The sequence below is a fragment of the Clarias gariepinus genome, chromosome 1 (genome assembly GCF_024256425.1).
Source record: "Clarias gariepinus isolate MV-2021 ecotype Netherlands chromosome 1, CGAR_prim_01v2, whole genome shotgun sequence".
In the NCBI taxonomy this organism is placed as follows: domain Eukaryota; kingdom Metazoa; phylum Chordata; class Actinopteri; order Siluriformes; family Clariidae; genus Clarias; species Clarias gariepinus.
The window spans coordinates 12,579,789-12,604,042 of NC_071100.1; the positions used below are offsets into that span (position 1 = coordinate 12,579,789).

Consider the following 24,254-nt stretch of genomic DNA (forward strand, 5'->3'; position numbering starts at 1 on the left):
AGATCTCAACCCAATAGAGCATCTTTGGGATGTGGTGGAACGGGAGCTTCGTGCCCTGGATGTGCCTCCCACAAATCTCCATCAACTGCAAGATGCTATTCTATCAATATGGGCCAACATTTCTAAAGAATGCTTTCAGCACTTTGTTACGTAAATCAATGCCACGTAGAATTAAGGCAGTTCTGAAGGCGAAAGGGGGTCAAACACTGTATTAGTATGGTGTTCCTTATAATCTTTTAGGTGAGTGTAAATAATTAAATTTATATATTTATTATGTATCAGATTTACACTTTTTCAACATTACCTAGAAAGCCTTATGGGAATACACTACAATGTGGAAGTATAATAATAATAATAAGATCAGGACAAGTATTGTGTTTTGCTGATAGGAATCATGCCTGAGTGTTTGAGAATCGATTCAGCCTTGTGACCGACTCGTTGAGAGGGAACCGACTCGTTGGTGAATCACTCAGGGTTATTATAGGGAGAGGGAGAGGAGCTGCTGCGGGTTTCAGTGCTGCGCTGAGGATCTCACACTCCGGCTCTGCGCAATCAGCCCTCAGGTGCGGGGTGGCCGAGATGTAGGCAAGAGGGTGCGGAAATATTATTATTATTAATAAATAATAACTGGATTTAAAGAAACAACAAGAAGGAGAGAGAGGGGCAAAAAAAAAAAGAAAAAAAAAGAAGAGATATTATTTCTGCGTCGAGGCGCGTTAGTGATCCGGTTCCTCCTCCTCCTCCACCTCTTCATCCTCCTCCTCCTCCTCCTCATTCTTCTTCATGCTGAAATCCGCGAGCTCTGGTATGGCGGCTTGCGCCCCCGGGAGCCGCTTTAACGGCGGATACACCAGCAGCAGCATCGGCCCCACCGCCGCCGCCGCCGCGCCTCCGGCTCCCGCGCACAGGGCCAAGCACAAGGGCTTCTGTCTGGTCAGGATGATGAACCTGAACGGGAAGAAGGCGCGCGCGGACCCGCATCAGAAGCAGCAGCAGCAGCACCAGCACGGCACCGTGCCCTTCATCATCCACTGCCACATCGGGAAGGAGATCAAACACATCTGCGGCAACTGCAGCCGCGCCACCGACGCGCAAGACGGTGAGGCGCAAACAAACAAACAAACAAAACCGCCCCCCACAGCGCACTCTCCTCCTTCATCATCATCATCATCATCATCACTCGCTCACAATACAATCCACATCCTTTTGCACCCAAATACACCTGTGCGCGCGCGCGCACATACATACACACACGCGCACACGCGCGCGCGCGCAACACCTCCTCTTCCATTCATTTATTTATTTATTTTGCGTTGTTTTATCTGCATTTTGTTTGCAGGATTGAAATGTCAGAAATCATTCAGATGCCCTTGTGTGTAAGAGTCAGTGTGAAGTCGGTTTATTGTTCCGAGCCCAATCCAGTCCAACATGACTCGGTTTGTCATGAATCCTGAGACTCTGAGATCTCCCTCCTCGATTGTTCATGATGCAAGATAGGGAAGAAAAAAACAAAACAAATCAAGCGCTGTTGTTGTTTTTTTTATTTTATTTTTGATTATGTTTGTTTTGCTGGAAGAAAGTGGAGCACAGTTGTTTTTAAACATTTCGGATGGCGCCGCGGCCTCGCACCTCCAGGTTCCGGGTTCGATTCCCATCTAGGGTCTGTGTGCGTGGAGTTTGCATGTTCTCCGTGAGCTTGCTTGGTGGGTTTCCTCTGGGTATTCCGGTTTCCTTAACGACACAGGTACTTACGCTAGTAATTTTCTATTCACGCCAAGCATGAGTGTCCCAAAACGCGTAGTATATTACCTGAGGCCCTTATCAGGAGAGTGTCGTAGTGGCTTTGGCTCTATTCTTGATTTCGCAAATATTTCACATGTAGTGCACACGTTTGTTTGTTTGTTTGTTTTTGTTTGTTTATTAAGTGGTCTCATATTCCCCTGTCAGGTGTTCACTCTAGGTAAAGTGTAAATGAAGGTGGGCTCTGTGACTTGGTAGTTAGCACTGTCGCCTTGCACCTCCAGGTTCCAGGTTCGGATCCTGCCGAGGGTTTGTGTGCAATGAGTTTGCATGTCTCCAGGTACTCCGGTTTCCTCCCATAGTCCAAAGACATGCAGATTAGGCTAATTGGCCATTCCAGGGTGTACCCTGCCTCGTGCACTAAGTCTCCTGGAATAGGCTCCAGGCCCCCCGCAACCCTGTACACGGGATAAAACAGTAAAGTTAAGTGAGTGAGTAAGTGATTTGGCTTAGGATTGTGCTTTGACCTTATTTTTAATTTTGCCTGGTTAGCTTTTCTGATGATAGTCTTCTTGGGTGTCTCGTCTTTTTTGCTGTTCATACAATATAGTACAGAGATTTGAAAATAACTAAATAAAAAAAATGCTAGGCTATAGTGATGGGTTATTGGATGAACTGGATGGGAAAAAAAACTATGAAATTTGAAATGGGAAAGCTGAGAGGTTCTCCTGCAGGTCTTGAAGAAATGATGTTTTGTTTCAGTGTGCACAGGATGTATACTGTATAAAGGAGTCATGATAAAACCTGGATTTACAAACAGTTAAAATGGATCCTGATTGAAAAATATGAAAATATGGAGTGTAAATGGTTAAGTTGGTTTTCCTGTTAATAAAAAAAAAATGTTGTAAGCTGTATGGATTGTGTTGGTAGGACGCTTGTTATTTAAAGACGTCACTGTGCTCGTGGTTTGGAGTTGATGTTGCTATTAAAAAAAAAAAGTAAAGTAAATTACAGCTTGTCATTTTTACATCACTAATGTTTAAGATGGTAAAATGAGTCTCTTAATGCTGCATTTGAGTCATTCGCTGTCATTTGGAATCGTTTAGAGCCATCTGGAGAAAAGGGAAAGAAGCCATGCTGAACGACGTGCGTATTCGGCAAATTATCATTTCGTGGACTAAATGGGACCTGGATAAAAATAAATAAATAAATAATAAAAAAAAACGTCAGGAAAAAAAAAACGTCAGTGTTACCATTTAGAGTTAGTGTCAGATAAACAATAATACAACAATAGTGATGCACAATACACAGTATACAGCATTTTCAACATGTTTACTTGAAATATCTTTACTTATCTCTGTGTCGCTTTCGGTATGTAGCAAAAATATGTGAAAAACATGTCAAAAAATGAAAAAAAGTTATTTACTAATGCATGGAAAAATGCATTTTAGTACGTCTGTTCAGTCCATTAAAATGAAAACGTGGAGTAATCTTTACTGTAAATGTACCGTGATTTTTATTTATTTTTATTTTTTTTTACAATACCACACATACAGTAAGCAACACCAAAACCTTTCACATTTCAGAAGGTCTCAGATCTTCCTTATCTTGCTAAGGTTGTAGCTCAGTTATTAGCAGCCATGGGTTTCTCCAAAAAGCCGTCTAGCTCTTCTATGAAAATGAAAGTAATAGATGCCTACAAAGCAGGAGACGCGAAGCATTTACAGATCGAGGTTTCCTCGGTTCCTAATGTAATTTAAAAAATGCCAGTTAACAGGAGGTCAAGTAAAGGCCTGGAAGTCTTTTAAAAGAAAAACATCCGCACAAATACGACCTGTATATGAAAGAGTTATTTGGCAGCAATGAGCAAAGGTATCTTTGTAAGGTGTGAATAAAGCTGAAGGTGAAAGGACGATGACTAATAAAGACAGGACAATGATCCTAGAAGCACCTTAAAGTCCAAGATCAGCAGGAGTAAGATGGAGATTTTTGCAGTAACCATACCCTTAACATCAATGATGAATGAATCTGTGGATGGATTCAGAAAAGCAGCGTACAGTATTTAAGACAGCCCAAGAATCTCCCAGATCTAAACACATGAGGAAGAATGGTTGATCATCTCCTAGGGAATAATTGTAAGACATTCACAAGCTGGGATACTTTCAAAATGGTGCTGGTAACATCTCCTGACCTTGAAGGGTGCCAACAAATGTGCCTTGTGATTTTTGAAAAGTAATACCGTCACCAGACTTCCAGGTGTCCTCATACTTGTATACGGGTAGGAATAACCCCAAAATCACTTTGAGAACCAGGTGGACCTCTATGGGTTTTATTTACTTGCTTCACTCACTCACTCGCATATTTTTCTGTTTCCCTTCCAGCGGAGGAGGTGGAGCGTCTGGCTGCCATGCGTGCCGAGTCGCTCGTCTCCGGCACGCACACGCCGCCGATTCGCCGCAGGAGCAAGTTCGCCACGCTCGGCCGACTTTTCAAACCTTGGAAGTGGAGGAAGAAGAAGAGCGAGAAGTTCAAGCAGACCTCAGCAGGTGGGAAGTGGAGTGAGTTTGATGGCACCCCTGCTTCAGATACACACTTTCAATTTGAATGTTTCAGTGGTGTATCGCGTTTTTTATTTTGTGTTGCAATTCACATATCGTCCACATCGCCTCCGAATTTGGTTTTATTTTTGAATAAGTTGTAGATGTTTGCATTTGGGATGGTAAAATGTTGCAGTTCCTCAAGAATCCTACAGGTGGTGCACTATAACCTATTCGTACACTGGCAAGCAGCGTTCTGTGTGATAGGAGTAAATTATTTGCTCAGAAGAGTATAAAAGAGTATTTATAAAGTGCAGTACTAACAAAATCGCAGTACCGGTTGTATCGCCACCTAGGTATCGTGATAAAATCGTATTGGGTGGTCCCTGGTGACTCTTATCCATTTTGTATACACAGTCTAAGGCGTATTGTAAATTACAGCTCGTCTTTCCATGATTCAATTCAATTAAATTTTATTTGTATATCGCTTTTAACAATTGTCATTGTCGTAAAGCCGCTGTACACAGCTGTAAAGCATGGGAGTTGGATTTGATGATCTACCACGATGAGACGCTTTATACAGTGGGTTATGCGCTGCAGTGGGGGTAATAACATTAAGTGCATTTGCATGTACAGTAAAATTGATCAGTGTGATTAGAACCCAGTGCTCTGCTTCTACACGAGTCATTCAGCCTCTTGGTGACATTACCGAGCGCGGACGCTATTTGTTTAATTATGTTATCCAGCAGGACGGCCTTGTCTTAAATTCAAGCAGTATAAAATAAAAGACTCTGGGTGCGCTTTACAGAAAAATAATCAATGACCATGTGGGGTGACGCTGCCCAATGAAGATCACAGTTACTACTACTACCAAACCTGAATATTTGCCTGTATTTCATCTGACGTTCTGTTTGTTCTCTGCACGACCACGTAAATAATCTGATATCCCAAATCCGATCAGAGCTTCTTTTGTTCCCGCCTGGTGTGGTTTATTATTGAACCGTTGAGCAGTGTAGCTTAGTTAAGTTTGCTTCCTTATTTTGGAGATTTACAGACTTCAGTCTCACCATCTTCCCAAGCACGGGTCACATGATCACTCTGGTAACCTCGATTAGCGTCTGTGCTGGTTAAATATAGCCCGCGCAGCTGAATCAATAGTTCAGAGAATTGACATCTGCATTTAGCATCCTGTGGGCAAGAACTATGTACCAGATTCCCTACGGGTTTCATTTTCCTTCTGTTTAAATCTTTTCCTTTCTCCCAATTTATTTTTGAATATATTTATTTATTTATTGAACTATATACATTTATTTATGCGTGTATATACATATAAAATATATCTATATCCTATGATTTTGTTACTTTCTTTTCTCTGCTCCATCAAGATGAGTGCTTCTGAAGTGCCTCGTCCGATTGTTTTCCATTGCGGTGAATTTAATGCGTTTTTCCACCAAATCCACACTGATCTCACAAAAAGAAATGTTTAAAACCTAAGCTTTTGTCCTACTCCATTTCCTGAGCTAGAGGCAGCAGGAACAATGTGGGTAAAGCTGTCAGCTCTGCAGGCAGGCTGAAGCGGTGGCGGGAGCAGCAACTGTAGCGGAGAATCGATTTAGGCAGAGAGTTAGTGTTTTCTCCCAGCTGGCTATTTTTACTCAGCCTTTGATGTATGTGCTGCAGCGAAGCATCAGGGCCAGGTAGAAGAGGTATACACAGGAGCTTTTAATTGTGCAATGCCTGATCGATTGAGACACAGCAAGGTGTTGAGTGAAGAAGTGCTCGGTGTGGTTGTTTGATCAAGAGAGCCAGTGTGAGGGGTAACAAATATTCAATTCTGGATGTGTCAGTAATCACTTAATTTGCAGAACACCTCTGATAGAATCGATGTCTGGTCCACTGAAGGACAGTAAGATGTTGGGCAAAGAAGTACTTATCAGCTTGGAGGTCACGAACCTGCGGCTCACCCGCCTTGAATGGGTACGAACCTGCGGCTCACCCGCCTTGAATGGGTACGAACCTGCGGCTCACCCGCCTTGAATGGGTACCAACCTGCGGCTCACCCGCCTTGAATGGGTACCAACCTGCGGCTCACCCGGCTTGAATGGGTACCAACCTGCGGCTCACCCGGCTTGAATGGGTACCAACCTGCGGCTCACCCGCCTTGAATGGGTACCAACCTGCGGCTCACCCGGCTTGAATGGGAACCTACCTGCGGCTCACCCGCCTTGAATGGGAACCTACCTGCGGCTCACCCGCCTTGAATGGGAACCTACCTGCGGCTCACCCGCCTTGAATGGGAACCTACCTGCGGCTCACCCGCCTTGAATGGGAACCTACCTGCGGCTCACCCGCCTTGAATGGGAACCTACCTGCGGCTCACCCGCCTTGAATGGGAACCTACCTGCGGCTCACCCGCCTTGAATGGGAACCTACCTGCGGCTCACCCGCCTTGAATGGGAACCTACCTGCGGCTCACCCGCCTTGAATGGGAACCTACCTGCGGCTCACCCGCCTTGAATGGGAACCTACCTGCGGCTCACCCGCCTTGAATGGGAACCTACCTGCGGCTCACCCGCCTTGAATGGGAACCTACCTGCGGCTCACCCGCCTTGAATGGGAACCTACCTGCGGCTCACGAAATCTTAAAAGCAGATTGGAAATATTTTCAGGAATAATTGACCTCAGTGGTTCCAAACAATGATTTCAAGGCCCCTTAGCCTACACGAAATCAGAAAACTGTTCTGCAAAGTAGGAGTTCATTCTTGAAACAACCTGGATGTGTGAGGACCAAGGCCATGCTTGTGAAGTTGACCAAGGTGATACAAACTTTTTTAAAAAATGGGTTTCTCGATAGGCTTTCTTAAGAAAGTTATTAAAAACCTTACAGGAACCTTTTGACTCCTGACTGTGCACATCTGTGGAACCACAGATCTAAGTGATCAGCCCCAAAATATCCAAAAGTAAGTATTATTCCATTGCATCTGTTTTTTCTTTTTACATTTGAGGTAATGTCTAAGAGCCTGTGCAGCTTTCTCACACATAGCTGTGGGAAATGTGGAAATGTGTGCTTGCCTAACAAAGGAAGGATTTGGGTTTCGTGGACTGGTGTCAGTTTTTCATGAAATCTCTGAGGGCTGTGAATTGTCTCTCTGTGCAGAGCTGAGGAGAGAGTGTGAATCCCGAACTGACTCATCAGTAAAAACGAGCTGCTGTGGCTGTGACTGGCAGCAGACGCCTCTGGTGCGGGTGACAGACTGTCAATCAGCAATTCAGTCAATTAATCGTTCAGTCAGTCAGGAAACTGGCCTGGTTCTACTGTGCAAGAAACATCACAACATGGAATGAAGGTTGAACACTTTCGCAGCTTTAGTATGTAGTGTCTGTTGGCCACTTTATTCTTTTCCTGTGGTCTTGATTTTTTTTTTTCTGCAGTAAGACAAGTGGGCAAGACTATCATTATATATATATATATATTATGTCTCTGATTCTTTAACCAGAAAGAAGGATAATTATCTTTTGCTTTGCTTAAGCGATGTCTTTAACATCTTAAATTGCTTCTATGGTCATAAGCAAAGCAGGGAGGCAAGGAGTACTATAGGTAAATATATCTGTTTGTATACCAGATCATTACCGTTTTACCAACCAGAATTGAAGACACTAAAAAGTTGGGCAAACTAAGGGGTAGCCTGCAGGTTTACTTGGTGAAACATGCCCGGCCTTCCAAGCTCAAGTTCACTATGCCTACTGGACAGCCAAAAAGGCTGTTACCCTGATCACTGGTGCATTTGGTCTATTTGATGCAAGGGTAGCTGGTGACCATTACAATACATCAATATTTTACTTTTTTCCTGTTAAATTATGACATGGGCATTCAGGCTCCAGATTCATACAGTGGAAGTAGGTTAGAACTGTAGAAGTCTTGTTTTACATCCAGCCACAGCAGAACACTAATGGCCTGTTCCTACCATCTTGGTTATCACGTGTCTTTAACTTTTATCGTTAGAAAGCAATTTTTACGCTTGTGGCAGAGTTTGATTGCTCCCTTTCTTTACCATATCCCTGTTGGCCAGCTTTCACATTTAGTATAATTGTCCTATACTCGATTAGACTTGCGCATCCTTGTTCTCTGATACACCAGGTGGCAGTATGGACCTAGTTGGTTTGCGATCCTTCATTAAACATAAACTGTATAATAAAGCTGACCTTCATGCTGTACCTAATATTATTGATATCTTGGAGAAAACGTGAAGAGATCCAGTCACGCCTGCCTCACACTACTTTATCAGGTACGGCTGTGCAGTTCAGAGAATGACACCTGAATGTGCTGCATACACATGCAGATTTCCAGAGGAAACTGATGGTGTGATGGCATCACATCTTCAACAGTGGTCCATTTCCATGTTAAGGAGAAAAAGAAACCTCAATTTTTCACATATTATCCCAGGGACCTCATTACAGGGTCAGGAATGATATGTACCCCTGGAGCAGACAGAATTAAGGGCCTTGCTCAAGGGCCCAACAGTGGGAGCTTGGTGGATCCAGGGCTTGAATTGCCAACGTTCTGATTGCTAACCCAGAGCCTTCACCTGCTAAAGCTACTGTACCACTGCCCCATGTTTAGATACAGTTAGCCTCCATATTTGATTCAAACTGTGTCTTGTATACCACATCTTTTTACATCGACTTGAGCACTGTGTGCATCCACGCCAGGGCAAGGGACAGCCCCAACACCACCATACCTGGTTTTGAAAGTCCCTAGTCTGAAAGGCAAAGTTTTGAATTCAATCATTTCGTCAGTTGTTGTCCCATCAAAATGGTTCCTAATGGTTCCCAAGCATTGCCTTTTAATAGAAGTGGTGAAATTTCTGATGTTGGGTCTGACTCAAATGCCTTGTAGATTCTCTGTGGTGAACCATGCTCAGAGCAACCAGTACATAAAGTAAACTTGATGGTTAGAGACGGTTTGATCCCATTCAGGTTGTGCTTTGGGCAATAAGATGTCATGTTCTTACTTTTATTCGCTAGATTACCTTTTTTAGACTTTGTCATGCAAATTGATTCGACCTACATTTTCAGTCTAGCCTGATTCTTTCCTGTTTCTTTTTAAACCCTTTTTTGCGGCTATTGCTAGAAATAATTTTTTTAAACATCTTTCTGGAAATAATTTGAAATGACAAATATGTTTGGAGCACTGCAAGCTTTTGAAATCGTTTTTTATTGATTATATTGCTTCTGTTAATATTTTAAGATGTAACATGTGTATTAGTAAACAACAAAGAATGGTCCTTTCTGCCTGGTTGACTGTATTACTGCGCTCGCTCTCTCTCTCTCTCTCTCTCTCTCTCTCTCTCTCTCTCTCTCTTTTGGCTGTGACACCATGTTACAGCCTACATATTGGAAGCAAATGAATGACAGATGGTGTCCTACTGTTCAACAGCTTAACATTTCTCGATATGAAAAATTTAAGGTTCAATAGTCACTGTTTGGTATGTCTTACTAGAATAAACACTGTGGAATATTGTGGAGAAATGATAAGACATAATAATGTACGCTATTGTCGCAGAACAAGTGGATTATATAGCTGTTTTGTTTTTGTTTTTTTTCTTGGAAAACTGGTATATATAGGTTGGCCTTTTCTGTCATTTTATAGCCACGCCCCTTCACATCCTTATCAGTCATAATGAGGAGAATGTCCCTGTTCATGGAGATCTTGTTCACGGTTCTTGCTAAAGCATAGTTATCGTAGCATTTCTAGTTGAACCGACACATTTTTGTTTTGTTTTGGAGGCTTTGTATACAATAGTGTGGAAAAGCCAAGATTTTGTATATTCTCTATAATTGCAGGCTACACATGGGGATGAGGATACAGCACATAATCGGTACAGCACTTTTTTCACTGGACATTGGAAGAGCGTCTTAGACGTTGCACTGTTGGTGTGCTTTGACCTGTATAAATGTGAGAGTGTTCACGGGTGCGTTTGATTCATCGAAGCCGCAGTGTAACCTTTTCAGAAATGGAGCTCCTCTCTAATTTGGGTCATAACCATGCAAACCATGCAAACGATGCATGTGCGAGGAGTGAGGAACTATAAATAGGAAGCTGTTTGCAATCCAGTGTCACGTGTAGCGTCCTTCTAAAGTCCTGTACGTGGATGAATGTATGCATACAATAGGAATTGGCTCGAATCTCCCCTCCTTCTGCCCGCATGTTCTCCCTTTGCCTTGTGGGTTTCCATTAGGTATTCCGGTCGCCTCCCATAGTCCAAAGACGTGCGTAAGGCTGTTTATGTGCCTGTGTCCTGTGATGGTTTGGCACCTTAATATTGCCTTGTGCCCTGAGCTCCCTGGGATAGGCTTTAGATCTCTCTAACCTCATGCAGGGTAAGCAGGATGGAAAGAAAGTGAATGCTTCTTTAAATACTGTTTATTTTTATATTCCCAGTCCTAATAAGGTCATTTTGAGATCTGTTTAAAAAAAACACATGCACACATCTTGAATGGGGGGAGGGGGGTGCTGAAAAGACACCACAGAGTCAGTACTTCAAGACTGAATGGCTTTGTACGTATTATCTGTGCCGTGTTCTTCTTTTGTGTGAGACATTTGCTCTGATGACTGGCTCTCTGACTCATTTCTTGCACCAGCGAGTCTCTGGTTTATATGAGCTTCTCTTACAGTAGATATCTGTTGGTGGATCTGACCTTAAGTCCCTGTGAGTTGCCTTTAAAAAATGTGACTCTAAAGAAATGAACTAGGATGAATCAGAGTTTACTTTACTGTTTGTTAAATGCTAGACATACGGCGTTGGTTTAGTTTAAATCTGAAACACCACAGTTTCTTAGTAAAGTAAATAACACTGGGGGGGAAAAAAACCTTTTTGTTTATGTTGGAACCCGTCAATGTGTGTATGTTTGCCAGCTTCATCTACAGCAGACTATTAATATCCTGTATGCCGTGTTATGATGTTCATTTGTCAGATTTCGAGACTGGCACCGGGATTTCTTTTCTATTGTGTGATATAATTACTAGAAATAATTTCATGCATTGCACTTTTCCTGTCCTATTCTAAAACATAAACAACTCCTTAACATTTAGCTTAACTATGCGTTTCCATCATTCCCATTTCAATCTTATACCTTTTCTTTTAATTTTTACATTTAGTTTCACCGTTTTGTCCAATTGTTACAGTTTAGGCAGAAGAAATGGCCTATACACTAATGCATTGGTTCCCAAACACTGGGTTGTGACTTACAGCTGGGTCGCAGAAGATTGTATTTGGGTCGCGCTTTATGTCTGTAGTTCACCTTTCAGTCACACGGGGGAGCTAATTAGTTTTCTACCACTGTCAGGGTTTCTGTCCTAGTTCCACCGGCAGGTAAAGTGCGAGTAGAGGAAATTAAAATGATAAGACAGTCTGTTAACTTTACTTGGTATATTCGGTATATATTTGGTAAATTGGTTCATGGTGGGTTGTCATTTTTTGTTTTTGTTAAAAAAAGGGTTTGAGAAACACTGCATTAAAGCACAGTGAAATTCTTTTCTCTGCATGTTTGCTAGGAAGCAGAGTCCCACCGTCGGGTCCCACCGTCGGGTCCCACCGTCGGGTCCCACCGTCGGGTCCCACCGTCGGGTCCCACAGTCGAGTCCCACAGTCGAGTCCCACAGTCGAGTCCCACAGTCGAGTCCCACCGAACAAGGAATTCCAACATTTAGTACCATTTTGGTCCTCTCATTTCCTTAAGCTTTTAAATTTCACTCCACTGGTTGGTTGAAGTGTTTCCAATTGGAGCCACTATTTAATTCATCCATTTGATCCAACCTCCGATATTTAGTGTACCCACAATTTACATTATCATTTAAGTTATAAATGTCATTAAGTCTGACCATTTATTCCCAATATTTGTGTTTTTTTATAGCATTCGGTCTCACCATTAAGCTTCGACTATTTAGTTAAACTTTTTTATATATATATATATTTGCTCAAGATGTTTAATCCAGCCATTATCATCGTATCTAAGTGTTTAGTTCGGCTCTGTAGTTCCATGACTTCCCTTCTATTGAATCAGTTGGTGTAGGATCATCCTTATTAAGTGTTCCAGATAGTTATGCATTGCAGCAGTCAGTTTGCTGTGTCCCAGTTTGATCCCTGAAGAGCTTTTGCAGATGCAAGCCCAGAAGAACGTACCAGCCCGTCTTATGTGCAGCACAAGGACTTGTGTAACATCTGCTAATGTACCATGCAGGGGGTTGAGCTGGATAAGTTATGTCATAAACCTCTTGGTAGTTATGCCTTTACATTTGTGACCTGACAGAATGATTATTTGAGGAAGCTGGTAGACGACGTGCAGAACATTCTGAATCAGACAGTCTGATTCACTGATTAACAGTCAGTGACATTTGTTTTTGGACTCACCTGCCCGAGTGATGTACATCTGGCGTCCTGATAGACATTTGAAACCGTGAGAACTCATTAATAGTCATAATTGAAATGAATTTCCATGAACTGGAATCCAGATCAATTTATAATCACATAAGCTGTTCAAAATAACACGTATGCACCATCTGGGAGAACTCCGGGAGCGCTTGTGAAGGTATCGTGACCCAGAGGACAGTGTATTTTTGGCGCATGCTTTCGTAAACCCTGTACTTTGTGTTTGAGATTGAATAGGGTCTTATTAAGATTGCTTCTTTTTTTGGACTTTGACATTTAACCGGTTTACAAGATGATGAGCCCATCGCCCTCAGCTTTGGTTAGCTGTCAGGTGAATGCAGAAACTCTGACCTGTCCTGAGGAGCTAACGCATACCATTTAGTCTGAATTTTATACATTAGTCCATCTTTTACCATTTACTTCAATTACTACCATTTAGTCCAGGCATTATTTTGGGCCCGTTATTTAGTTCTAACATTTTAGTCAACTATTACCATTTCGTCCTAGCATAAGTTTCAAATATGTCCAATTATTTGCTTTCACCATTAAGTAGTAGTATTCATAACCCAGTAAAATGTAACATCTGTAAGTTGTCCAAAAAACATCAAGTGGTCATCAAGTCATGACCTGACTCTGGGGAATAAAAATGTCCTTCTGTGGACATCATCTGAACTACCACATCTCATGTCCATTTGTCAGGTCATGGGATGTCCAGTGTTGAAATCTTTTGGACATAAAATGTTGATCAGGTACTTATCCCCATCAATAAGTTAGGCCATGTGAATCTGAGGTCACGTCAAAAGATGTCTAAATTCAGGCCAAAACCGATCAATCGAAAGCCTGAACACCCTGCCTTACTGACAGCTAGCGTTTAAACTCTTAAAGACCACCGACTGTCCATATGTCCACTTTCTTTCATATGGACATCTTTTGGGAATCATTTTTAAGAATTACATTGTCAAGCAATATGGCAAAACACATCTCAGCATATGAGAGCATTTTATCATACGGTATTCATATTCATGCCAGTTACAATAGATTTGTGACCATAAGCACCAAATGAGCTAGCACTGGCATAGCTGAGTCCATACCATCAAACGCATTAGGCCTGTCGCTGTGGCCTGGTAGACTTTCTAAGGTCAATACCTACTAGTCTGCTCTGAGGTGTATAAAGCAGGAGGGAAAAAATTGCTTCATTCAAGTCTCTGTTACTCTGTGATCATAAACCCCACTATTGCTCTTGCCATTTAATTAAAAAAAAAACAAAAAAACTTCAAAGTCATATCTTTCAAAGAGATGCACATTCGTAAGGGCCGAAGTATGAGGGAACAGTGATCCTTTGAAGTTGGGTATGGCATTCTGGGCAGAAATGGGGTGATGGTTAAGGAGTTATCGTGGGATTAGCATTCAGGTCTAAATGCTGCCATTTGGTCCTATGATTTATTTCTGAAATTTAGTCCCGCCATTTGGTTCAACTAAGGCCATTTGTTCTCGCTATTGAGTTGAGTTGAACCCTGAACTATTGAGTTCTGCCATTTAGTCCCATAATTAGAATTTGGTTTGTAATTTGGTTCAGCTGCTGTAATTGCACTCGGTGTCACTATTGCCATTTAGTCCTACCATTTAGTTTCACCATTCGGTCCCAGCTACTGCTGCAGGGTTTCATCATTAAGTCCCAGTATTTCCATTTATTACATCTATTTGGTTGAACCATTCAGTCTTTTCGTTTACTACCACTGTTGCATTTCCTCCCTCTCATTTATTTCATCTGGTCTTTCCATTTAAATCCCCTGTTACCTTGTAGTTGAACCATTTAATGTTCTTTTACTAATAGTAATGTTAGACTAATAGTCTCACCTCATCTGTGGTTGTAGTCTAAAAATAATGATTCAATTAGTCTATTTACCTCCAGTATTAACATTTAGTCCTGCTTAATTCAGGTGTCATATGCAAAAATAAAACAGGAGATTCAAATGTACAATGAAGTTCTTACTCTGTTCCTTCCAACCAACCATTAGATTTACATTTAGGCATTTGGCGTACACCCTTATCCAGAGCGACTTAGATTTTTATCTCATTATACATCTAAGCAGTTGAGGGTTAAGGGCCTTGCTCAAGGGCCCAAAAGGGACAACTTGGTGGTTGTTGGATTTGAACCTGGGACCCTCTGAACCGTAGTTAAATGACCTGACCCTTGACCTGTTGTTGGACTTTCGGCTGCTCGAGGGGGCGCTACAGTGGATCCACACACAATTTTAGTGCAGGTTTTACACCAGATGCCCTTCCTGACGCAACCCTCTCATTTTATCCAAGCTTGGGACCGGCACTTCATCTAGTGGCTGGGGTTTGGGCATTGGGTTGGGATCGAACCCGGGTCTTCCATATGGTTGGTGAAAAAACCTAGCCATCAATGCCCTTTCAGCCAACCATTAATACTGAACATAAAGTGTTCCCAAGAAAGCAAGGCCAGGTACAGTATAGGCCAAGTGTGTGACTTCATCACTTATCCAGGTGAGGTGTTCTCTACAGTATGCTTATCCTAACATTATGGTTACGTGTATTGTCCACTTGCTCATATACATCCCGTCTTGGCGGTGGCTGCATATACTGTACTGCATGCGCACATCACACGCTTGCATACTGTTCCTCCAGTTTTCTGTAGCATGGTTCGAATGATCTCTTCAGCCTGCAGGGGAAATTCATGCACATCTAGCAGATGTATTATATATTTATCTTTATATTTCCCCTGTCGTAACTCGTTTCCTTATTCACACGGGCATATTTTGGAATAACTAATGCGACAAAAGCTGCGTTGTTTTGGACGGTGTGGAGGGGGTTGGAGATAAAGTCTTTCAGCTGCCAAGGACTAAAAATAGCACAGCCACGGCGCTGAGATTCGGCTGCTGCGCTGCTTGGCATTGCTGCAAAAGTTCGCACATTGCAGCACCTGCTGACTTTTAGCCTCGTGTCTTTTGTCCATTGTATTTTAAACTGCCTTTATTTATTGCGTGTGTGTTCTGAAATGTTTCCCGTCATACAGTAATGGACACTGATAGTAGATATAAACCAAGGGACCTGCAACTAGCAAAGAAAATGATAGAAATGACTGAAATTGGAGGAGGGAAGCGCTGCACCCATCATGCATAGTGTCCCCCGTACAAGCCTCTGGAGACAGTGTTATGGTTTTAGGTTGATTCAGTTGCTCAGGTCCAAACTCGGCAATAAAATGAAGTCAGCTGATGACTTGAATGAACGTGCACTGAAAATGTGTTACTGCTCATTTATTATGTGACATTTAAAGGTCCCGTATTTTGCTACAGTATGTCTTCAACAAGTTCACACTGGTCTCAGAGCTGCTTCGAAGTGCCAGATGAAATACTCCTCAGATATTGACTTTAAACACAAAGCACGCCGTTTTAGTGCCTATGTAAATGAGCTCCTGCTGAGCCACGCCCCCTGGAGAAAGGCTAAGCTAAGTAGCAAAACTCATCTTATGTGAGGTCACATTAGGGGGAATCTAATTGGCTTGTTTAAATACAAAAATGGGGGGAAAAAAAGAAGACAAACAGCAGGATTTTTTGGGGGGCATAATAGGAGCCCTTTAATTTTTATAACCGAAAATCCAGTTTGACTCTGAGCTTAGCTGCATTATCCATTATAACAAGTTCAAGTAGGCTTTATTGTCACTTCAACCATATACAGTTAGTACACAGTGAAACGAAACAACGTTCCTCCAGGACCAAGGTGCTACATGCAACATAAACTTACAACATAATCATTAATGTTTTTTTTTTTGTGTGTGTGTTGTAAAGTTTTTTTGTAAAGACGTATATGAGTGAATATTGTTTGTGGTGCGTCCTCAGCCCTGGAGAGGGAGATGTCGGCGAGACAGAGCCGGGAGGAGCTGATCAAACGCGGCGTGCTGAAGGAGATCTTTGAGAAAGGTGAGCACGTCGATACACACACAGCAACATGTCCTCCAGACCGATCAGGGTTCGATCGGTTTCGGCTTGTGTTTGATGATTAAAATGAAACGGGGCATCAGGTCAAAGGTCGTTTATCGATGCAGGGAGGGCAACAAAAAATAATTGTCCCCCGGAGCATGCACTCTGTGATGGTCGTTACCATGGAAACGAGCGGCAGCAGATCTCGACTCTTTCGCGCTCGATCATTTTTTTCTCCCTTAATTTAAAGATTCACTGCGTCTAATTTGAAGTCACAATTTGCTGACGTGACCGTTAACAGATCGTAAGGATTTCTTTCGTCCTTTTATCTGTAGCCTGTGGGAGATTTGCGGGTCTGATCGGCTGCTTGTCGCTGCGTCTCTGAGAGCTTTAAGCTGATTACTGTTTGTGTGCGTTGGTGCGTAGTCAACTAGATAGATTATAGCGTAATTGATGGAGAAACGTTAAGCTGCTTGATTAGATCACACACACACACATAAACACACACGCACTCATAGAGTCTTCTGTTTCAAGTGCTGGTGTTGAGTCATGAGTCAGTAAGTAAGCCAGGTTCAATCAATACTTTATACACCAGACTTCGAAACATGTGAGAGAATCGAGTTCTAGCCGCAGGGCCGCTTGATTTCCAGCACATGGTTTTGTCCTGCTGCAGAAGGGGATTATGGGTATCTACATGTCAATTAATCAGTCCTAATATATATACAAGTGGTGCGAGTAATGATGAAGCAGTTCAATGATCTCTCTTTTTCTCTCACACACACATACACACACATACACATACATAAATGCTCACAGACTCGAGGCTGCAGGTGAGGCTGGAGAACGGTCTGTGTGCGCCACCCAATCCTTTAGGGAGCAGCCGAGTGACGGAGCTGTTACTGCAGGGACTGACAGACGGCCACGGGGCGGGTGAGTGGGAGGGGCTAGGGATGGAAAACTAAACATGATAAATAATATTAAAATTTTATTCATCACATACACCGTATGATATGAAGAGAAATGCTTATACGACTGCTGTTGACCTAAATATTGCAAAAAGTAAGAGAATTTTAAAAAACTTAGAATTAGAATAAGAAAAAATGGATAAAAATATAAAAAAGTTAAAGAATATATAATGAAAATAGAAAAATACACAGTGGAACCTCGGATTACGAGCATAATTCGTTCCGGAAGCGGGCTCGTATTCCAAAACACTCGTAACCAAATTTTATTTTCCCATAGGAAATAATGGAAACTTAAATTATTCGTTCTACAGCCCCAAAAAAATATAAGGTAGCCTGAAGGGGGGCTCGCTCGCGTTTACGGCCCCCTTCTCTCAGGTTGCCAAACAAACACACAAACTCTCTGCCTTACACAGACACAAACACACACACGCACACTCAAAACCGCGTGTATGTGTGTGTGTCTTCACCCAGCAGGAGAGACGATTACCTACAATTCCGCTGCAAAAGAGAGAAAAACCGTTGGCTGACTTGTGATGACGTGACGCTCGGTGTTAAAACAAGAAGCGCATGCGTGAAACATGATACTCAGTGCTCGTAAACTAAGACAATGCTCGTTTTTCAAGTCAAAAATTATTAAAAATCGTTGCTCGTCGTGCGGAACACTCATAAACCGTGTTACTCGTAATCCGAGGTTTCACTGTATTTAGTAAAATAAAATATAATAGAAATGTAATGTAGTTCATGTAGAAGTGTCCAGTTATTGGCGAGATATTGTGCAAATGTTCCATGTGTAAACGTATGTGTGTTGTAGTAAAAAGGAAAAGTTTGCAGTCCTGAGGTGTGTATAATGTGCAAGCGTGTGTGTGTGTGTGTATAGCCATTTTTTTATACTATATGTTTATCATGTCTGCATAATTATGTACAAAATCATTCAGTATTTCCATATATAACTTAAAAATACATGTGACAGTTACCAGGAGATCTCGTATTCTCCAGCAGGCTCAGTAAAACCTAACATCTGTTTTCTTATACGTAAAACTGCACAAACCTGTGTCTAAAGCTCCTGATTTTAAACAAAGAGTTTTCACTCCAAATACTGACTGTTTAGACTTTTAGACTTTCGCACAGTACTGTGTGTGTGTGTGTGTATATATATAATGTATATGTATGTGTGTAGGCTATATATAATATTGGATAGATGGACAGAAAGAGAGAATGCATAGTGGAATAAAGTTACCGGTCAGATCGTGTTAAACACTCATCAGCTTTTAGATGAAACCTTAAATCTTGGGTGTGTCTCAGGATTTTTTAACACTGACGAGTATTCCTCATTTTCATTTCATGTCTTTTAATTCAGTAGCATTTGAAATAAGAATCGATGAGGTTTTCAAAATAGGAATAATTTAATTCCTATCAGTTTGTAAATTATGAATTTTTCACACTTTTATCAAAACAACATACTTTCTATGAGCTGTTTGTTTAATGAATCTGATTCTGAAACAAAATTTTTTTTTATCCCCCAAACATTTTACTTTTCACACACTACTTTTTTTTTTTTTTTTTTAACAATTTTTTGACATTTAATCGACTTTGATGTAAAACTCTGTTAATCAGTGTTTTTAGAAGCCGATCATCAGCGTTTGCGTTGTCAATAACGTTAGCCTGGGTAGCTTGTTGCTAAGCTACTGGCTATTGACAGCTGAATCCACCGTCCGGATACGTCGAGGTTGCGGTGCTAGAACAGAATCGAGATAAGAGAAGCATCATCACCTGCAGTACATCATTACCACTTCAGCATTTTAAATGAAAATAGGTTTGGTAATAATAATAATAATAATTTTTTTTTAATTCCCAAAAAAAGTTTCTTTTTATTGACTTGTGGTCATCATAGCTATAAATGACGTACATGTATTTAAAAGCCTATTTGGCTCAAAAATTAGTGACTTTTTCCTATGGAAAAAAAAGTAGTTTTTTTGGCATTTAAACACAATTTCCCTGTTTGAAAAATGAGAAGCCAGGACGCAAATAGCAAGATGTCGTACCGAGCCAGGACCTGTGTAATAATTTCTAAATGATGTATGAATAATGAACGGCGCCCGCACCTGAGCTGCGTCTTGATAAGAGGAAGCGGAGCGTCTGCTGACGCTGCTGGATCCATGCTGGGATTACCACATCGTAAGAGGGACAATCGAACAACGCTTGGTGTGATGGTGGAATGAACTTCCTCTAGATGTCCGTACAGCGGAGTCTCCGGCAATCTTTAAACAACGACTTGAGATTTATGATATAAAAATAAAAAAAAATCCCAATACTGTTTGACTGATGGTAGTTAGTTAGCAATGTAGTGCCCCAGTGTAAGGATCTATCCAATGACGGAAACGTAACCACTTTTGTAAGTCACTCTGGATAAGGGCGTCTGCCAGATGCCTGAATATAAAAGTCAGATGGAGGTTTAGGTGCACCGGCAGCGCTGAATTGTTTCAGCTACTGTTTCAGGGCGATAGCGTAACCTGTGGCGATGTGCCTCGCATTTCTTTCTACATTTTTTCACCATTTCATTTTAGTCATATAAAAAATGTAAACTTTGCACTTTTATGAGTGCCGTTCAAGTCAAACCGGGACTTTTGATTGCAGAACACAGTTATGAGAGGAAAAACGTCCTTTATTTCTCTATATAATCCCCTGCGACACTAATGTAGCACTTATCCCAGAGTTACACTAGTGTTTGGACACCATCAAGGTAGAAAGTTTTCTCAGTACGCCAAAGCCGTGATCAGACTGCATCTGCAACGCTGGCCTCCCAAGAACTCCTTTAATAACCCAAACATGTGGGAACTTCTTGGTGCGAGGTCAGGACGACTTCTGCATGTTGGTGACAAGTTATCTGTAGATTTTCAAGCATGCTCTCTCTGAATGTTCTCAGTCCAGTGACTGCAGTGGCCTCCCAGCCACCTCGGGCCTGGATCGTCACTCTCAAATGCACGGCCTGCTTTTAAACATGTAGTGCAGCTCTTAAGTCTTATCATTGTACTGTAAATGTTGATCTGGTTTGTACCTTGATTCGCTGGAAAGTTCATCACAAGTCCCGGTTTGGCTTGAACGCCCCTTGTAGTTTTTAATGCCTTATCAATATATAGGTTTGACTTCAAGTGAGTCATTTTGTTAAAATGATTTAATAAAGCAAAAACAAGAATTTTAGTCATCTTCTTAGATTTACGAAAATAAAAAAAAGAAAAAGAAACTTCTCTGTACTCTTCTGTAATAATATTATATATATATAATATAATATAATATCTTTTATCTCATCATTTAATCTCCTGCGTTTCCTTCAGCTCCTCTGGAATTCCGGGCCTCCATGGAAGGCAGCGTTTGTCCTCAGGACCCCTCTCTTAAGTCGTCCATGGTCCTGCCTGCTAAGAAGTCGGTGGTATTTCCAGGTGATGTTCAGGAGAACCCTGCAAAAGCTGCGCTCTTCCACAAGCAGCCGCCCGCTTTGCCGCCGAAGCCTTTTACCCGACAGCTGAACCACAGCATAGGTGAGAGAGAGCGTAAACACGCCAGGTCACATGACCAGGGTTTCATTAAAGAGCGAGATGTCAAAGGGTTCGTGCGTGGGCTGCGGTGATATCTAGTCCAGCTACTGCTTCTGTGCCAGCACTTCGTGGCATGATGACAGCTCACATATTTTTGCTTTTTGACTTTTGATTCACGTTCTTGCGTTCTTCTTCCTTCCCCTCCGTCAGAGCCATGTCAGACCCTGAAGCTGCCCTGCGTTCAGGGGAAACACTCTCCTCCTCTTCCTCCCAAGAAAGTCATGATCTGCGTGCCATCCGGAGGCCTGGAGCTGCCAGTCTCCTCCCCGAGCCCTCTGGCCACCTATCCGGGGAAATGCGCTCCCATAATGCACTACGGCAGCCTCGGGGGGCATCACGGACACCCGCACCAGCTGCAGTACGGCAGCGTGCCCAGCCGCATCATCGAGGAGCTCAACAAGACCCTGGCGCTGTCCATGCAGAGACTCGAGAGGTCAGTCTGATGATTATGGAGGGGGGTGTTTTTTTGTTTTTTTTTGTAAGGGTCTGCAATCTGCAATCTTTTCCCCTAAACTAGCTTGATGGATGGCAGCACTATTACCTTGCACCTCCAGGGTCTAGGTTCGATTCCCATCTCTGTGTGCATAAGGTTTGCATGTTCTCCCCGTGCTTGGTGGGTTTCCTCCGGGTACTCCGGTTTCCTCCCACAGTCCAAAGACATGCAGATTAGACTGATTGGTGTTCCCAAAGTGCCTGTAGCGTGTAGACGAGGGTCTGAGTGTCTGTGTGTGCGCCTTGGGATGAATTGGTACCCTGTCCAGGGTGTACCCCACCTTGTGCTCCAAATCTCCTGGGATAGGTTCCAGGTCCCCCGGGACCCAGGATAAAGCGCTATAGACGAAAAAACACAACACTGGAAACCCCAGAACGAATTCTGATATGTTTTCTCGCTTTGGATTGGATTTGGAATAAAAGTTAAATATTAGTTTAATGTAAAAAAAAAAAGATTGAAAGGTTTAAATTTAAAACTAGCATCAGCTAGCATCCAATAACCTACTGTTCTTGAAATAATAGCAAGCTAGCTGCTAGCTATGTTTTGTAATAGCCATACACAGATCAGCCAGAATGCACAGGTTAGCTGTAGCCAGTGCAGAGCTCGTACTACAACAATACAGAATAAACCTCCATCCATGCATCCATCCATCCACCATGGAGACCAATGGTGACGATTGTATTAATTCCCATTTTTACGACCGTGGTAGAACCTCTGGTCAAAATCTGGTCACACACTACAGACAATTTGGAAGCACCAATTAGCCTAATCTGGATGTCTTCGGACTGTGGGAGGAAACCGGAGTACCCAGAGGAAACCCACCAAGCACGGGGAGAATATGAATACCAACAGACCCCGAGGTGGGAATCGAACCCGGACCCTGGAGGCGCACGGTGACGATGCTAACCACTACGCCACCATGCTACCAGGAGATACTTGAAAGCCATGATTTAAAATTCTTTGTATAACAAAATTGAAACAAAATTAATCTTTTTTTTTTTCTTCTTTTTTTAACCGCTGAGCCTCGAATTTGGCTAAAAATAAAGAGCAGCTTTTCAGTCTAGCTGCTCTGTAGCTGAAATGCAGGGACTATTAGCATAAGAGCATGTGAAAGGCCAGTGTTGCTCTTTTTTTAGAATATAGATCAGGTCAGAGCCAGCTCGTATCTCCAGCGTGCTGTTTGTGAACCGTGACCCAGCTCGGCGAACGCTCCCAACGCCGACTCCATGGCCCGCTTTCCCCACACGTGAGACGGAGCATAGGCTCGCTGTCTCTCTCTCTCTCTCTCTCTCTCTCTCTCACACTCTCTGGCCTTCCTGCGTAGCGATTGGCGACGGGACAGGATGCGAACGCTGCCAGTCTTTTCCCGATGCCAAGCCGGCCACAGCTCGGGTCCATTGCGTAACGCAGCAGAGATCCAATTTGGCTAAACAGCATTCCTCAAAGATTCTTCATCTTGGAATTGATTACTGTAGTCTCAATGAATCGAGGTCTTTCTCTGAAGCCACTGTCCCGATTATTAGGATTTATTTTAATTGTAAAGCATAATGGTGTATGTTTTAGGATTAACTGGTTACTGATGGATTTACTGTATAATTAATAATTGAAATTGATGAAATGCAGTGAGGGTTTTTTTTTATTATTTCTGGCCCAGATATTTTTTTTCCACAATTTTACTTTCTAGTCCATATAATGAATTTTAATGACGTATTTTTATTTTATTTCATTTATTTTTTTATTTTGGGGCCTCCTGAAATTTTTTTCTGAAATGCAATATTTTGTGCTTTTTTTTTTTTCTGGTCCTAAAATTACTTAAGTTTTTTTTTTCTTTTTTAAATAATGTAACATTTCTCACTTTATTTTTTTATTTATTTTTTTTTTTTACAAATATTTTTATTATTAATATAATTTTATTATATATATATTTATATATATATTTTTATATATATATATATTTTTTTAGGCTTCTTTTGTGTTTTTTTTTTTTTTTTCCTTGTCTAAAATATTCCTACTGAAAAAAATATTTTTATCGCTTTTAGTTTTAATTTAAAGCTTCTTTGTAATTTCTTTAAATAATAAAATTAAATATATATAATGAATACGAATTTAAATAGTTTATTACTATACAAAAATAGTTTAGAATTTGCGTGTGTTTGGTGCTTTAACTCCTCACTCTTTGCTTTATTGCTGTTTGTTTGTGTTTCTTTCCTCGCTCAGTTCTGCGATGCATTCTGGGCCGTGTGGTCTTTTGGACGGCAGGCCGGTGCCCACGGTGGTGATCGAGTGCGAGGACGATAAAGAGAACATGCCGAGCGAGTCGGACTACGAGGACTTACCCAGCATGTACAAGGACGACCTGGAGGAAGAGGACGAGGAGGACGACGAAGAGGACGACGACTCGCTCTTTACAAGTGATTATAAAGCTTCTTTAGTGGAATGACGTAATGGATTTTATATCGTAAAATATACTGTATGTTTATGTCAGAGGAAGTTCCCGAGACGAGTTAGCTGTTTACCTCCGACTGATACTGAGCACTGACACTGGAGACTCCT

General features: G+C 41.9%; 1 protein-coding gene across 1 annotated transcript in view; it reads left to right on the top strand.

Moving 5' to 3' along the window:
• Window positions 1-747: 747 nt before the first annotated feature.
• LOC128527777 (phosphatase and actin regulator 1-like) overlaps window positions 748-24,254 on the top strand; it is a 34,286-nt gene continuing 10,779 nt past the window's right edge. The window contains exons 1-6 of the mRNA XM_053500353.1: window positions 748-1,099; window positions 4,122-4,286; window positions 16,570-16,650; window positions 20,948-21,151; window positions 21,359-21,641; window positions 23,919-24,112. Coding sequence (XP_053356328.1) covers window positions 784-1,099; window positions 4,122-4,286; window positions 16,570-16,650; window positions 20,948-21,151; window positions 21,359-21,641; window positions 23,919-24,112 — 1,243 coding nt within the window. The 5' untranslated portion in view covers window positions 748-783. The remainder of the gene's footprint in view (window positions 1,100-4,121; window positions 4,287-16,569; window positions 16,651-20,947; window positions 21,152-21,358; window positions 21,642-23,918; window positions 24,113-24,254) is intronic.